Source organism: Carettochelys insculpta, chromosome 14 (assembly GCF_033958435.1).
Source record: "Carettochelys insculpta isolate YL-2023 chromosome 14, ASM3395843v1, whole genome shotgun sequence".
Classification (NCBI taxonomy): Eukaryota; Metazoa; Chordata; order Testudines; family Carettochelyidae; genus Carettochelys; species Carettochelys insculpta.
The window spans coordinates 68,090-83,131 of NC_134150.1; the positions used below are offsets into that span (position 1 = coordinate 68,090).

At 46.8% G+C, this 15,042-nt stretch overlaps 1 protein-coding gene across 1 annotated transcript in view; it reads right to left on the bottom strand.

Annotated features, from left to right (window-relative positions):
* Positions 1–6,327: 6,327 nt before the first annotated feature.
* Positions 6,328–15,042, bottom strand: part of CALB2 (calbindin 2) — a 74,591-nt gene continuing 65,876 nt past the window's right edge. Inside the window, exons 7-11 of the mRNA XM_075008842.1 lie at positions 13,939–13,994; positions 12,901–12,940; positions 11,567–11,620; positions 8,543–8,614; positions 6,328–6,791 (exon numbers count right to left, since the gene is read on the bottom strand). Of these exons, the coding sequence (XP_074864943.1) occupies positions 6,675–6,791; positions 8,543–8,614; positions 11,567–11,620; positions 12,901–12,940; positions 13,939–13,994 (339 nt within the window). The 3' untranslated portion in view covers positions 6,328–6,674. The remainder of the gene's footprint in view (positions 6,792–8,542; positions 8,615–11,566; positions 11,621–12,900; positions 12,941–13,938; positions 13,995–15,042) is intronic.

The window sequence follows — 15,042 nt, forward strand, 5'->3', positions numbered from 1 at the left end:
GCAGGGTGCACAGCCCACCTCCCAGGCCAGCCCCAGGGAGAAACTGGCAGGCAGGGTGCATGCTCCACACCACCCTGGGCTAATCATGGGAAGAAGCCAGCAGACAGAATGCATCGCCCACCCCCACACCAAGCCAGCCCCAGGGAAAAACTAGAGGATGGATTTTGGTAAATCTTTTAGTATAACAAGATTCCTACTCCACAGGCATTCTTTTTAACCAGGCTTAGTCAACTGGATGTTAATGTGTGTACTGCCTAGCTATGACTGATTACTGTTGAACTGTCTTGAATATGGGTAATTTTATCAGGTGGCTCATATTTAGCACAGGGAAATATGGTCACCCTACAGTTTCAGGTCTGTATTCCGCCCCGCCCCCACCACACCCTGTCAAGGAGACTGACAAGACAGAGCTCTACCCAGCCAGATTTCTCTGTCCAAGTGGGAAGCATTCCATAACAATGTAATCTCTTCCCTTTTTAGGCCTTTGCTACAGGTCTGGCACCAATATAGGTCTACTGGGCATGCAAACTTGACTGGGTTTACTGTCATTTGCTAACCCTTTTCTGCCCATGGGTGCACTCTGCATGGTCCATCACAATACAGCATCACCTCCTGAACTGAGATATCTTATTCAATGGGTTAAGATCACTGTAATTTGCTCCTTGGGAGTGTGCCAGAAATGCAGAAAGTACAGTGTATCAGGAACTGTGAAAAGTTTGAGAAGCTACCTGCTGCTACATACATTTCATTTCTTTCAACAATATCACAGTCATCCCCAACGCAATCAGCCAGAAGAGCTTACAGACCTTTAGTGGATATCAACCAGCTAACTTTGAAGATTTGTTTGATAATCTTTCAAAAGAGTCTCAGACTGGGAATGAGACAGCAACCCTAGGGGCTGCGATTTCTTTGGAAGAATCTTCTCAGAAACCATTCTATTTCAAAACGCTAGTGATTAATGAATCTATTCCATTCCTGCACAAGTGTGTGATCCTGCTCAGAACCAAAAGTTCCCAGTTTCATCCATCAGCACTGTCCTGTCCACAGGACAGTTTGAGGTATCATGCTTCAGGGGAACATGGGAATGCAGGGTTTGGAAAAGCAGCAGAGATGGGACAGAGCACGGGCAAACAGAGGTGAAGTGAGGTGGACCAGGGGAGAGGGTTGGGGAAGGGATGGAATGGGGGCAGAGCAGGGATGGGGAACCCAAGGCCCCATATCTCCACTAGGGATGGCCCTATGCATTGTGCTTTCAATGGCTCTATCACAGAGACATTTGGGGCAAAATTCTATCCTGGCATACCTCTACTAAAGTCAAAAGCCAAGAACAGAACACCACTGGTCATAACCTACAGCCCCCAACTCAAACCACTGCAATGCATTATTAAAGACCTACAACCTATCCTTAATCAGGATGCCACACTCCAGAAGGCCCTAAGTGACAGGACTGTTCTCTCCTACAGACAACCTCCCAACATTATGAGGTGTCTCACCAACAGCCACAGTCTATAGTGCAGGAACACCAGTCCTGGGACTTTTCCTTGCAACGAAGCCCACTGCCAGCTTTGTCTACATATCTGTTCCGGAGATACCACTACTGGACCTAATCAGGTTAGTCACAGAATCACAGGCACATTCTCATGTTCCTCAACTAACATCATATATGCCATCATGTGCCAACAATGCCCAGATTCTTTGTATATTGGACAGACTTCAAACCCTCTCAGACAAAGAGTTAATGGGCACAAAACAGACATCTAAACACTCCTGATCCACAAACCAGTTAGTCTACATTTTAATGGAGTGGGCCGTTCTGTTAATGACTTAAGCGTTTGTGTCTTATTGAAGAAGAATTTTTACTCTGCTTTGGAAAGAGAGATGGCTGAACTCTCTTTCATATTCAAATTCAACACATTAACATGTGGTTTGAACCGGGATGCAAATTTTCTGGGACACTATAGGGGCGCTTTTGCATACTTGGCCTCATCTAATTCTTGTCCCCCCCCAGCTCTCTGATTTGCTCACCTTGATAATTTCGTTCTGATTTGTCAACCTTGATTATTGTTTTTGGTTCTCTATGCCTTAAATATTGAGTCTGTTCTGGTATGGCTATGGTCTGAAGAAGTGGGTCTGTTCCGCAAAAGCTCACCAAATAAATTATTTTGTTTGTCTTTAAAGTGCTACTTTACTGCTTTTTTGTTTTTGAAGTCAAAAGCATTACATCAAGGATAATGCCTCATACTCTGCCTTTTGGAATTTTGACACTTTGCTGCATTTGTTCCCAGAGTTCCTAATGAATCAATTAGTCTCAGCATAGATTGCTAACATTCTACCGTTATGGGAAGTTCACCAGATGTTCCTTGTCAGACTTATTCCTAATCACTTATCTGATGTCAGATATGAGAATTCCTATGAGCAAAAGAATTTGCAGCAGCAATCATACCTGTCTGGGGGAGTGAATACCAACAATCTGTGTCCTGTATTGAAATAGCTTAGTGAGATGAAAAAGGGCAGCTGCTCTAAAAAAATAATTGGATGGTGTTACCTATCATTAGGAGGGAAAATAGGAAACTATACCTTAAACCAGTATCATGCAATTTTCTCCAGTGCTTTAAAGGGTCAAAGTATGTTAGATTCAGAACATATGTTGGGGGGACAGGGGGGCTTGTTTTATTTTAAAAGCTTGTAGGAAATTTGTTATTAAAGGAAAATATTTTCTTTGCCAGACTTCAGTGCAAGTTATTTTGTGGGGCTATAAGCTTTTCACATGTAACAAGCACATCTCTTCCTTCAGAATGGCTTTTACTTTCTATTAAGGGAGACTAGAATGAACACAAGTAACTCGTCCTTGACAGAGCCTAATGTGCATGGCTCCTCTGTGATATGCAGCATCAATTCTTCTTCAGAATGGCAGCTGTCTTTGCAGCAAGTGGACTCAGAAATGGATGGGGCAGTATAACTGAACAAGAAGCACAACAGCTCCATGCCATCATAAACATTCTTCTGTAGTGTTCTCTCCCAGTCACATTGATTTGGTGGAGAGGAGTCAGAAAAATGAAACTGCCCAGCTTTGCTTGACAGGTCACAGCAAACAGAGACATCCTGGTCTAGCAGTTAGAGCAGCGGACCTGAGTCATGGCTCTGCATTGCTGGGTGACCTGTGTGTTGGCCATTTCGCTTTTGTTTCCCTGCCCACCTTTCGGATATTATGACTTTAAGCTTAACAAAGTCTGAATCTTAATATCAGTGATGAAGTATGAAGCCAGAAAGAACATGACCAGCTGATCTGGCCTTCTGTGTATAACAGGCTACCCAGTACCCACAAACATGTAACCCTTCTGCTGGAAGATGTTGGCAGCAACCAGGGCCCGGTTCACTATCTAGGGGTTCCTTTTCACCCATCTCACATAGAACCAGCTCAAGCCACCACCCAGTAGCCTGGGAAATTCACACACCCCGTGTGCCTCTGAGAGGCAATGGTTCCCCACTCACAAGCACAGAGTCTGAGTGTGGAAAAGAAACTTCTAATGAAAGAGGCAGAGAAGTGACATGGCATAAGCTTGGGAAAATACCACACCCAGAATTCATAACCAACCCTCAAGTAACTGCCACAGCAAAAATTAATTGAGCAGTGTCCTTTGCCTTGCAGACTCACCAGTCCAATACTGTAAGGGTCCCATTCACATACCCAAACTTTCTTCCTACCTCCCTTCTAATGCCCCACTTACAGCTCTGTCCATTCTGTGCAGACCCTGACACATCACCCTGATGCATTCCCTTATTGAGCCTAAGGCAGTGTACTGGTCCAGTTTCCTGCTTGCTCCTGCCAGCTGCCCCACCAGCCACCTGACAGTTGCTCCTGCCAGCAGTTTGCTCCTGCCAGGTTACCCGTCCACTGTATTGTGGCTTTTGCTGTAGGCAAAACCCTCTGATTCCAGCCCTCTGTGGCTTCAGCTGCCACTGATTTCAGCCCACAGTATCTCCCAAGCTGGATTTTCACAAGATAACTATAGACTCTAGCTTTAGAGCTATCTTTGAACAGTGCCGGGGGGGGGCGGGGAAGAACTACTAAAACCAGTCTCACAGCTGTATGGTCAGAAGGGTACCAGCCAGCTAGCTCACCCACTACCCCCCTGCCCCACTTCTGCCTCACAATGCTCAGATGGGTGGGGGAAGAGCTGTGCAATCCAAATTTTACACAATGATGATGACTGCCCTGTACCCTGCCCCACAACAATTTCAAGCATTGATGAGACTGCACAATTCTTTTACTAGTTGATAGCACACTGTGACTTTACAGCAGCATGTTGTTTACAACAGGTGAAACCTCATTGCTTCACCTTCTATCCTTCAGGCTTTGTTTACAAGGCACTTCAGATGCACATCTTTGTATGTTCATGGAAATGATATCTAAAGGCCTTCTCTTACCAGACAATGGTGCTACCCCTTCCCTGGTCAGGCCCCCAACTGACTCTAGCCTGCTGAGCTGCTCTTTATGTACAAGGGTGCTCCAGCAAGCTTACCGCTGATTGGGTCCCATAGAACCCCTTTCGTAATTGTCTGTGGTGCTGTGCAGGCTTCCTCCCACTCACATTATCTTTTCCCCTGCAGGAGTGGGGCAATGGCCCCACTACAGTTTACTATAGAATTGGCTGAAAGAATTATATTTTATGTGAGATCTGATGTAGAAATTGACATGGGTTAAGTGACTGGCCTCTTGGACTCAGAAGCACCTTGAATCTTTTGTGCTCTTTGGTGTACAAGGGTATGCAAAATGGGTTGCTGTCCTCCTTTGGGCGGGAGGGGGTGACATTTCCTAACTGGGATGCAGCACAATCGGCTGCTGGGTCTCAGGTTCTTCCATCTCATTAAAAATGTTGAAATATGTCACAGGTTTTACATATTTGTACTCATATTTTTAGACTCAGTAATAAAGTCTTTACATTCTACAGACTTATTTTCTTACAGGTGCTGGAAACTTCTTTTTTTCCATGAGAACATAACCAAAATTTCTATTAGTTTGGATTACATTGACAGGTGTGGAGGTGAGGGGGGGGGGGCTGTTAATTGCAGGAATAAAAAGTGGGGCCAGATGTAAAAAGTTTGCTCACCCCTGCTGTATGGCAGCCGATGATCACTAATTCCAGCTTGCCTAAGTGTCAAGATAGACTGGTATCCCAAGGGACCTGCCTGTGATTCCATAGAAAGACTGTTAGTGCTCTGAGAGTTCACTTTTGGTACTGGGTGGATGAAATCTAATATATCACCAGTGCCTTAAAAAAAAAAAAAAAAAAAAAGGGAGCTGATACTCAGCCAGCTACATGAGCAGTGCGACAAGCCAATCCCTGCACAACCATGGAAACACTGACCAGCCTCTTAGCCTGATCATAAATTTGAAATATTTGGAGGACACAAATTAACAAAATAGCCCCCTATGGAGTCAGAGTTTCAGAAGAGCTCAGGGATGCAATTTCAAGGGCTCAGCATTGTGGACAGTGACATTTTTTACACTGAACCTATTCTGAGAAAAAACTAGGCTTTTGACTACTTTTTAAATTGAACAGTATCTCTTCCATAGGGAAATTCTAATTCTCACTCTTCCCCCACACCCTCCAATTAAAAACTGAATAGCCAAATACTGAAATACTTCAGTTCAGAATTGATGCCCTATTGCCTCATGAGAGTTGTAATTTCAGCACATCATGATTCCATTCTCTTCTATGGGCTGGTCTCTAGTCAGACTGTTTTCCATAATGTATCACCTATCCTCACAAAGAGAGGAGATGGATGGGTATGCATCATGGGACAGACAGTCTGACCAGGGAGCCCAGCCTATATGTATGAACTGAGTCATGAGGCACCTGAACTACAACTCCCACCATGCACCATTGCATCTTTTTTTATTTTTTGGGTGGTGGGGCAAACACCCCACCTCTTTCCCCTTTCCCCTCCAAAAATCCCTCAATTTTCTGTGGAATCCCACCCCAACCACCACCATTTTCCAAACAGTTCTACTAAGTACTAAGTACCAAGCACGTGCTATTGCTGTGACCCATCTACAGAGGTTTTCCACTGAACCCAGCACCCACTGGGCTGAGCACTTAGATGCCACCTGGATTTTTCCAAATTGGTAGCTGCGCTCTTTTAAAAACCTGATGCTTCTTTGCTTGCAGATGTGGCCTTCATTGTGCCAGTGAAAAAGAGATCCAAATGCACTCTGACAGCCTTGGTAGCAGTACTTAAGTTTATTTGTAAACTGTTCTTTGGTAAACAGTAGTACAGAACTTCAAAAGAACAAAAAACAAACAGAAAGGCAAAGAAAAATTATTCACTCCAGATTCAGGAATGTACAGGGAACAAATCACGCCAACTCAAGAGACACAGGAGGCTGTATATAGGAAGAGAACTGGACTATCACCTTAGCAAACATTTAGCCTAAATCACAGAGCCACTGGGGGGATAAGGTCACGCTTCACTGCCCCTCTCCCTACCATGGGCAAAGATTTCATGACCCAGGTCACAAGCGGATCAGCAGGTCTAGCCATGGGGATTTGGAGTTGGGACCCACCCAGTTGCTCTCCCTCTTTGTGCACTCATACTTTCCCTCTCTACTCATCCTTCTGGCAGGCAGCAGGGTGGGGAAGGCCTTGGCGGATGCAGGGGGTAGTGTCTCTTTACATGGGGGGCTCATTGCAGAGCACTATTTCCAGTTCCTTGCGATATAGCTTCCCTCCATCGGAGAGGTTCATGATGCTCTTTCTGTAGTTGGTGAGGTTCTGGATGTTCATTTCCTGGCAATTGTAACAAAAAAAACATGACATGGAATGCCTGCACACACAGGACTAGATTTCAATGGTATATCATTGGATGAGCTGGACGTTGAAGTAGGGTTAAGGACCTACTAGATAAGGTTGCCAACTCTGCTAGGAGTGCTAGCCTTTCCCCCACCCTGCCACTTTTCCGCAAGGCCCCACGGCTGTCCCACTCATTCCCTTGCCCCCATCCACTCCTCTTTCACCCTGCCTCTCCCATCTGCCCCTTGCTGATTTTCCTCTCCCACTCCATCCCACCTGGATCAGGCGGGACTCACCTGCAGAATGGGGGCTGAGAGCTGTGGCTGCCCAATACAGGCAGTGGGCAACCCTGGCTGAATAGAGGCTGGTGCAGGTGAAGACACAGTGCTTCACCCATCTGCAGTAATCAGACTTTGGGTGTCCAGTCAGTAGATCAGACTGAACACAGTCTGGTCCCCTTTCCAAAAACCAGTCATCCAGCCAGCCTACTCACAAAACAGAAGGATTTGGGGGATTGCGTGTCATAGGGCTCATGGAACCTGTAGTTCTGGTAGCATGCTGGGAAGAGAGGCAGTACAGAGGCCACTTACGGCAGGTCCCCCAAGTGAGAAAAAAGGAGAGTTGGAATTCTCTATGGAAAGAAGTCTGGAAGTGGGGAGACCTTGAAAAGAAGGGAGCAGAGCCCCTCATAGGAAATCTTTGAGGTGGAGGGCTAATGAAACACAGCCAGCAAGGGAAACTGAACAGTGGCTGTGTCAGAAAGCAAGGGTAAACTGCTTCATTCCTGAGTGGGCAGCCAGGCACAGAGACTAACTCCACCATGATATGCTGCTGCAAGACCTCTGAGAGCAAAGCCATTTCCCCAGTGTAAAGCTGTAGTTCACTTTATACTCTTTCCCCAACCGCCTCTTGGAACAGCTGGAGCAGCGGGTTGTACTCTGGCAATAACTGTTTGGCTAGAATGCCCCTGATCCCTGCACAGAGAGCCAGAAGCACCAAACTCTTCAGAATGGAGGAAATGTGGGACTTCAGTAGAGCACAGGCACAAGGGAAACTTTGTGCACTGAATGGCTTGCAGGTAAGCACCCAAGTTCTGAGCTGTTAATAGGCCAGTCACCACTTCACAGTACAATGGCTCTGTAGCTGGATCATCTGCAGGGACTGGACAGGGGCGATAGAGATCTAAAAGCATGAGCCTCTACTTTTTGAGCTGCTTAGTAATAAACCTGTTTGTTGTAAGGAGCATCTTCCTGTGTGCTACTCTGCTTCAGCAGCACCTCGTACTGCTGCAAAGGGTCAAGCAAGGGCATGGCAACATTGATTCAAGCACCTGGCCTCCACACCTGAGGCCAGACTTTGTTGAGCACTGTGCAAATCACTCCCAGCTGACCAGGTGCTCCAGCACCCCACAGGATTGAACCCTAAATGCCAAGACCAGCTAGGACACCAGAATGGCAACTTTTGGACCACTTTCTCCAGTGCAGCTTCTGTGTACCCTATGGATCTGCAGCCAGCTGGTCCCAGGGCAATTCCTCCGATCTGATGCTTAATGCACCACCCTGCACTTCGTCCACCCATAAGACAAAGACTTGTCATAGAGGATGCAAAAGCCCCTGTGGCAGACCAAGGAAGCAAACCTACTCTAGTGGATTTGCCCATTGGCTTTAACAGGTGCAGTCTCCCCATGGTAGCAGAAGCCACAGGGAAACAGAATAAGGTTTGCTTCCACTTACTCCTTGTCAGCTCACCTTCTTGTTCTTCTCATATAGGTCTTTCAAAAGTGCATCCAGCTCGTTCTCATCAATGAAGCCACTCCCATCCTAGTTAGCAGGAGAATGAACAAACATTATAACGGGGTGAGCAAAGTAGGGGGCAGGCCCTCTTGGGTGTGCACAACATTTCGTAAGGGGGCTGCAGTAAGATCAGCTGTTGGATCTCAGGCTCATCCACCTCATTACAAATGTTGAAATATAACTTTTTATGTATGTGTATTCACATTTATACACCAATTAATACGGTTTTTACATTTACATAGTTATTTTAGTACCACTGCTGAAAGGTTTTCTTTTTTTCATATGCACAGAACAGAAATTATGTGGGTTTGGATCACATTAGACAGCTTGGAGGGGGCTCTGCTAATTGCAGGGACAAAAAGTGGAGCCCAGTGTAAAAAGTTTGCTTACCTCTGCATTAGTTTGTGCTTCATGCAACCCAAAGGTCCCTGCAATCATCTCCCTCCCGCCACAGGGCCCCAGTGGGCTTGCTGTCAATCTCCAGTGAATGACTCAGACCTGCCACTCCCCATATCACTCACAGGTGAGAGGGCCTGTAAATTCCAGGATACCCTATCCAGCTGGAAACAGTGCTCCCTTTAATCCAGAGGGCAGCAGTGGGGAATTCGTTTCAGTTTTGAGCTTATTCATTACATAATAATACAACTATTACAAATACTGCCACTTTCACTCTGGAAAGGGTCTGAGTCAAGCCATTTCTGGGACCTGAAAGGCTTTGAGTAGGTGGCCTGGTCCAGAGCCCATTGGCGTGACTCCCTTGAAATTCAGGGTGTTACACTGGTTTGAGAAGAGCATCCTGTCCGATACACTGGCTGAGACTGGCTTTACTCATGGTAGAGCCAGCAGCAACAAGGGTCCAGAAAAAAAGGATTTCATTTTCCTTTTCTATTCCGTCTCTAAATCTGCATATGCCCTGTGTTCAGGTAGCTAACAGCTCCCTGGATTCTTTAAAGCTGTGGTCTCAAACTCCCAGCCTACAGGTTGTCCCCAGTCAGAGAAGTTTCACAATCCAGAACACAGAGCTGGTAGGTGACAAATGAGTACTGGTCCCTGGTTTCTCAAGAACACAGAGCTGGCAGGTAACACCAGACCAGACCCACCTGTCCTTGTACCTCGTACCATATCTTCCCAAAGCAACATATGGTGAGCGGGAGATCATGCAAGGTCACATGCGCCCTTGCCCCAGACTTCCACCAGATAAATTCCACAGGTAAGAAGTATTCTTAAACTGTAAGCTTACAGAACACTACAGTGATGCCAAGCCAGGCAGGTTTAGCAACCAACATGAAAATAACCTTATGGATATATTAGAATATTGAAATGGTAAACCAGGCTAGTCCTTATATATAGTTATCAAAGCTATATTAAATGAATTAGGCTATGGTTACACTGTGATTTCTATTTCAGGACACATTTGTATCCCAAAATAGAAACCCCATGGCTAAACAGCAGGGCTATTTCAAGGGTGGTACTTTGTTCCTGCCATGCCTTGTTGTGAAAGGGGAAGTGGGAAGTTCAAAATAGACCCTTTGGACAGCACTGAGTTTGAAATGTTACTTCAAAATAACTTATGCAATTTGTGCAATGCAAGCTGTGTAAGTTATTTCGAGATACGGCTACATTGTAGCCCTAGCCTTAGAGTCCTTCAACTGCAGCCCCATATAATTAGAGAATCAAGCAGTAGATATTAATTGTATTTGTCTTTGTAGATACTAATTTGTATTTCCTGCATATGGACCTGGCACCTCCTCCCCCCATGTATCCCATTCTCTGAGGATGCAGCTTCAGAGATTACGGGGGGCTTGGCATGGGGAAGCAGTCAGGCTTCCCTGCACTCCCCGTGTTCCAGGAACCAGAGGGAAGTGGAGTGCATTTGGTCAGCACTCTTGTAACCCACATGCCTACTGGGAGTGGTTCAATGTCCCATTTAGTGGCACCTAGAACAGCGTTTCTTAAACTACATTCTGTGGAACACTGGTGTGCTGTGAACAACTCACAGGTGTGCTGTGAACATCTTACACTTGTATGATACCATTCATTGATGGTATATATTTTCTGTTACTAAAAAACAGATGCAATGCTACTTCTTGGTTGTGATGATACCTGATTAAATCATTTTGTTTTTGCTGTATACGTTGCTCTTTGTTTGCATTTTTGTTTTGGTTTGACAATTTTTGGAAGAAATGTTTATAGGCATTCTACATTAAAAATATTATTGTTTGGTGTTCTGTTGTCTCAAAAAGATTAAGCACTGACCTAGACCGTTTACAGGCAGAAAAATGGGTCTGCTCTACAAACTTAGCTGAGAGCCAGCTAGCTTTAATTTCTAACTGTAGAGGCTCATGCACTCAGCTCAGGAGCTTCCAAGTTCCAGTCTGCCTCTTGGCAGTTACACTTAATCCACTTCCCCATGGCTCCACACACCACCAGGACTTCATGTGGCCCAACCAATGTTGCCACCCCCAGCCAGACCCTCCTGGTATTCCCTAAAGTCACATCCTCAGGGGATGGAGTGCCATAGGGGAGAGGGGACAGGCCCTGGGTTATGGGAATGATAGATCTTCCCCCAGTGGGCCCTGGACCTTCCAGGACTCCCACGACAGACTGCACAATTGCTCTGGCCAGCAATGGCCTACATGCCAAGAATTTGAGAGCTCTACTGGCAGAGCCCCTCTGTTCACATTGTAACAGAGTCTTCTCCACGCTTCCTTCATGAGCAAAGTGAGTGGTTATATGTTGTGAGCAGAGCCCCAGCTAGCATCACTTGGCACAATTAGTTACACTGCAATTTAATGGAGCCTTGCAGATTTATTCCAGCAGAAGATCTGGTTCAAGGGTCTTTAATTCTGCTCTAATTTTATGGTAGTGAAAGGAGAGAGAATGCTGAAATGCAAGGGTTCTTTCTGGACCAAGCTCATAGGAGTTCAGATCCCCTGGTACTTCCCCAACTCCCTGACCCTGTTCACACAAGCCTTTTACCTTGTCATAAAATGCAAAGATAGCGTTGAATTCCTCAGCAGCTAGTTTCATTCCCTGAACAACGACAAGAGAAGGAAAAAAAAACCCCAAAAACAACTAAGCCATACACACAGGAAGGTGTAGCAGGGCAGAGCAACCACCCCACTACCTAGAAAGGGAAGAACTCTTCTGGGAGCCATTTTGTATGGAGCCTGGCCCCTCCCTGTCACCTGACCAGAAGTCAGGAGGCGGGGCCAGGGCTATAAAAGGCCAGGCTGAGGACTCAGTTAGGGCTGAGCCCTCTGAGGTACTAGGGGACAGTTTTGGGTTTGCTGTCTAGGAGGTGGATGACTGGCTGAGTGAGATGCCACTCTAATTGTGCCCCTGATGATTTTAATGCCCTGGGAACACCCCCACCCATGGAATCTGCTGCCTGCAGAAGGCCAGTTGGACCTGGAGGCCCAACCAGAGTATCTGCCTCAGTCTGCATGCTCAGCCATCCTGAGGTGGTGGGAGAGCCTGGGCCTTAGCCTGTACCCTGAGGTGGGGGGATCCATAGACTGCACAGGCCTGGATTGGGCCATTCAGCCGCTAGCTGGACCTGGAACCCTCTGAGCCCTGAGAAGTCAGCTGGCTGCTGGATGGGGGCAGGGGGGAGACTGGGAGTAGCCCAGGCCATGGAGAGGACTGTGACAGGTCCTTGTGTTGTGGTCTGGATTCCCTACTGACCCATATGGCAGACTGTGTGTTGCTGCAACCTGGGCTAGGACATGGAGTGGGTGGGCCCATGTCCCCCCTGCCACCCACCTGCTGGATGGCTGTCTCCCTCCTCTGCCCAGGCAAGGCATCTGTGCCTATCATGGAACTGGGTGAACTGTGGGAACTGGGTTGGTTGTCCTGCCCTGAGCTAGGGCTGGGGCTCTCCTGAGTGAGGAGACAACCTGGCTGTTTGGGTTTGTTGCCCTACCCTGCACTAGGGTCTGGGCCTGCCCTGCCTTGCACCAGAGTGTGGGCTCCCTTTTGGATGTGTGCCACCTGGCCTGCACCAGGGCCTGGGATCTCTTGGATGTTTGCTGCCCTGCCATGAGCTAGGGCCAGGCCCTGATGAGAGCTAATTTTCCCTAGCACCTGCCTGAAGTAAGGCTGAGTGTTGAACTGTTGCTTCTCACACACCTGAGGCAAGGTGGAAACCTCCTGAACTAGTGCCTTGGGGGTTGTTTGGTATTTGTGGCAGTGGGGTGGAGTGGTCACCCACTGACCTAGAAGGGGAGGAACCCTTCCAGGCGCCCAAATCAGCTATAGGAGGGATAAGGGGAATACAATAAAATTGAAAAAGAGAGTACTTTTTTTTTTACCTTAAACTTAAGTAGGAAGTTCTCCTGCACAGGCAAAAGTCTGCAAAGAGAGTGTTAAAGGGTAAATAGGGATCTGAGCGGAGGCATGCACATGGCACATGTGGCCATAGGAGTGTGTATATTCCTCAGAGCTCTGCACAGATGCTGCCTTTGGAGAGGTCAGCCTTGCCTGACCTTCTGTGGATATACTGCATTCAAGCTATTAGCGGAGCCTTGTAAAGATGGGCCTATAGCCTACACCCACCAGCTTCTGAAATGGCAGCCTCCCTGTTTTGCCACTCAGTCCTCTCACAAAAGGCATGATCTTCCATTCAGGGAAACTGAGAGGTAAAAGCTGTTGAGACTGAGATTCTGGTCCTGCCAAGAAGTCAGGGGACTGGACTAGATAACCTCCCAAGTTCCCGTCCAGTTCGATGACGTGTGTTGCTTCTGCTAATAGCCCAGACTCCATTGGCTGTTTGTCTGCAACCTGGTTTGCTATGATTAGGAGAGTTGAATAAAGTGTGAGATAGCAACTGGTGCCTCACCTTAAGTCAACGTGTATTGGAAGAACTGGAAAGGAAGCAGTTTGTATTACAGTTTGCAAGGCCAGAGGAAGTGATGACTGCTCCTCAGTCTCCATGACTGGGAATTCATGTTGTTTCTTTAGAGTACAAAAGGCCAACAGTATTAGGACTCATGGAATGCTTTTCTCTGAGCTGGGCATAGTATTCTCTAGTGTGCCTGATTTCTTCTTTCACTGGTGTGAATGGGAAGGAATTCCATGGAGTTCCATTGGCTCAAATGGGAGGGGAGACCAGCTCCTGGACTCTAATAGCAATAGGGCCTGAAGCCGTTTGTTTGGAATGGCTTTCAGGCAGGACTGGGGTGGCCTGTAGAACAAGTTCAAAGCATACCTGGCTGCATGCAGATGGAACTGTAATTCACTGGGGGCAATGTGAGTTTGACTGGAGGGGGGTGGGTGGTCCAGTTTTCTTTGGCTCTTGCAAGGGCAAAACAAAGAAGCTCAGGTAGCAAGCAGTGCAAGTGAATACTTACCGAGACATCTCTGACAGGCCTAGCTTTCCATCCCCATTCAGATCAAACATCCGCAACTGATGGGACACAAACCATCGGATTGTTAGTGAACATCTCATCCCTCCGCTAACATCCCCAATTGAAATTCATATAGGTTTTTGTCAGAGCAGGGGTCAGTTGGCACAATTCTATCTTTCTAATGGGAGTTTGGAAATGGGGCCTGTAGAGTGGGAAGGAGGCACTGACATGGTTGCAGAGCAGTGGTATCATTCTGAACCAGGAGCACAGATCTCAGGATTTTAAAAGGACACTTTTTTCTTCTTTGTTGTTTGAGAGTTTGTTTTTTTTCCTACGCTGCTTTAGAGGGAACTGGCACAGCGGTTTCAGCTGCAAGCCAGAATCCATATCAAACATTTTTTTCTAGCTGTTGGGGCAACTGGATAGTTAGGGTAGAATAGGACAGGAAGCAGCTCAGTGCATGCATTTGCATTCAGGCAAAATAGCCCTAGAACAACTGATCTTCCCAAAGGTGAGGATAACCCCAGACGTGAGCCAAAGTCCCAATCCAGGAAGGATGGGCTGAGCCTTGTTTTGAAGGGGGCAGTGGGAGGTAGCCCCATGGAGGCAGAAAACAGGGTGAACTACCCTATCTCTGCCACACAAGAGGCCCCAGGATGGGAGGCTGTCTTGCAAGCAGGCCATCAGATCACTAAGGAGATGGAGTTCTTTCTAGAGATGAGGCAAGCAGAAGCAGAGATGAAACTCACCCAAGTAGAAGTGGAGGAGAAGCATGTGAAATGCAAGGTGAAGCAGGCAGAAATTGAACTGGAAAAACTTAAGGGGCAGAATGCTCTAGGTACAACACCCGCCTCATATCCAATTACAGTTCAACACCCTAGAAAACTCTGTATGTACTAGGTGGGATACAGTATAGATGAATTCTTTATAAATTTTCAGAAAGTCTGTCAAGGGTACAATATTCCCCCTGGCCAGTACATGCTCAAGATAAGAGCCCAAATCACTGGGCCCTTAAAGGGAGTAGCCCCTAAAATGCCTATAGAAAGCATGAATGATTAAGACCTCTTTAAACAAGAGGCCAAAATTCGAAGGGAGCTGAACCCCAAT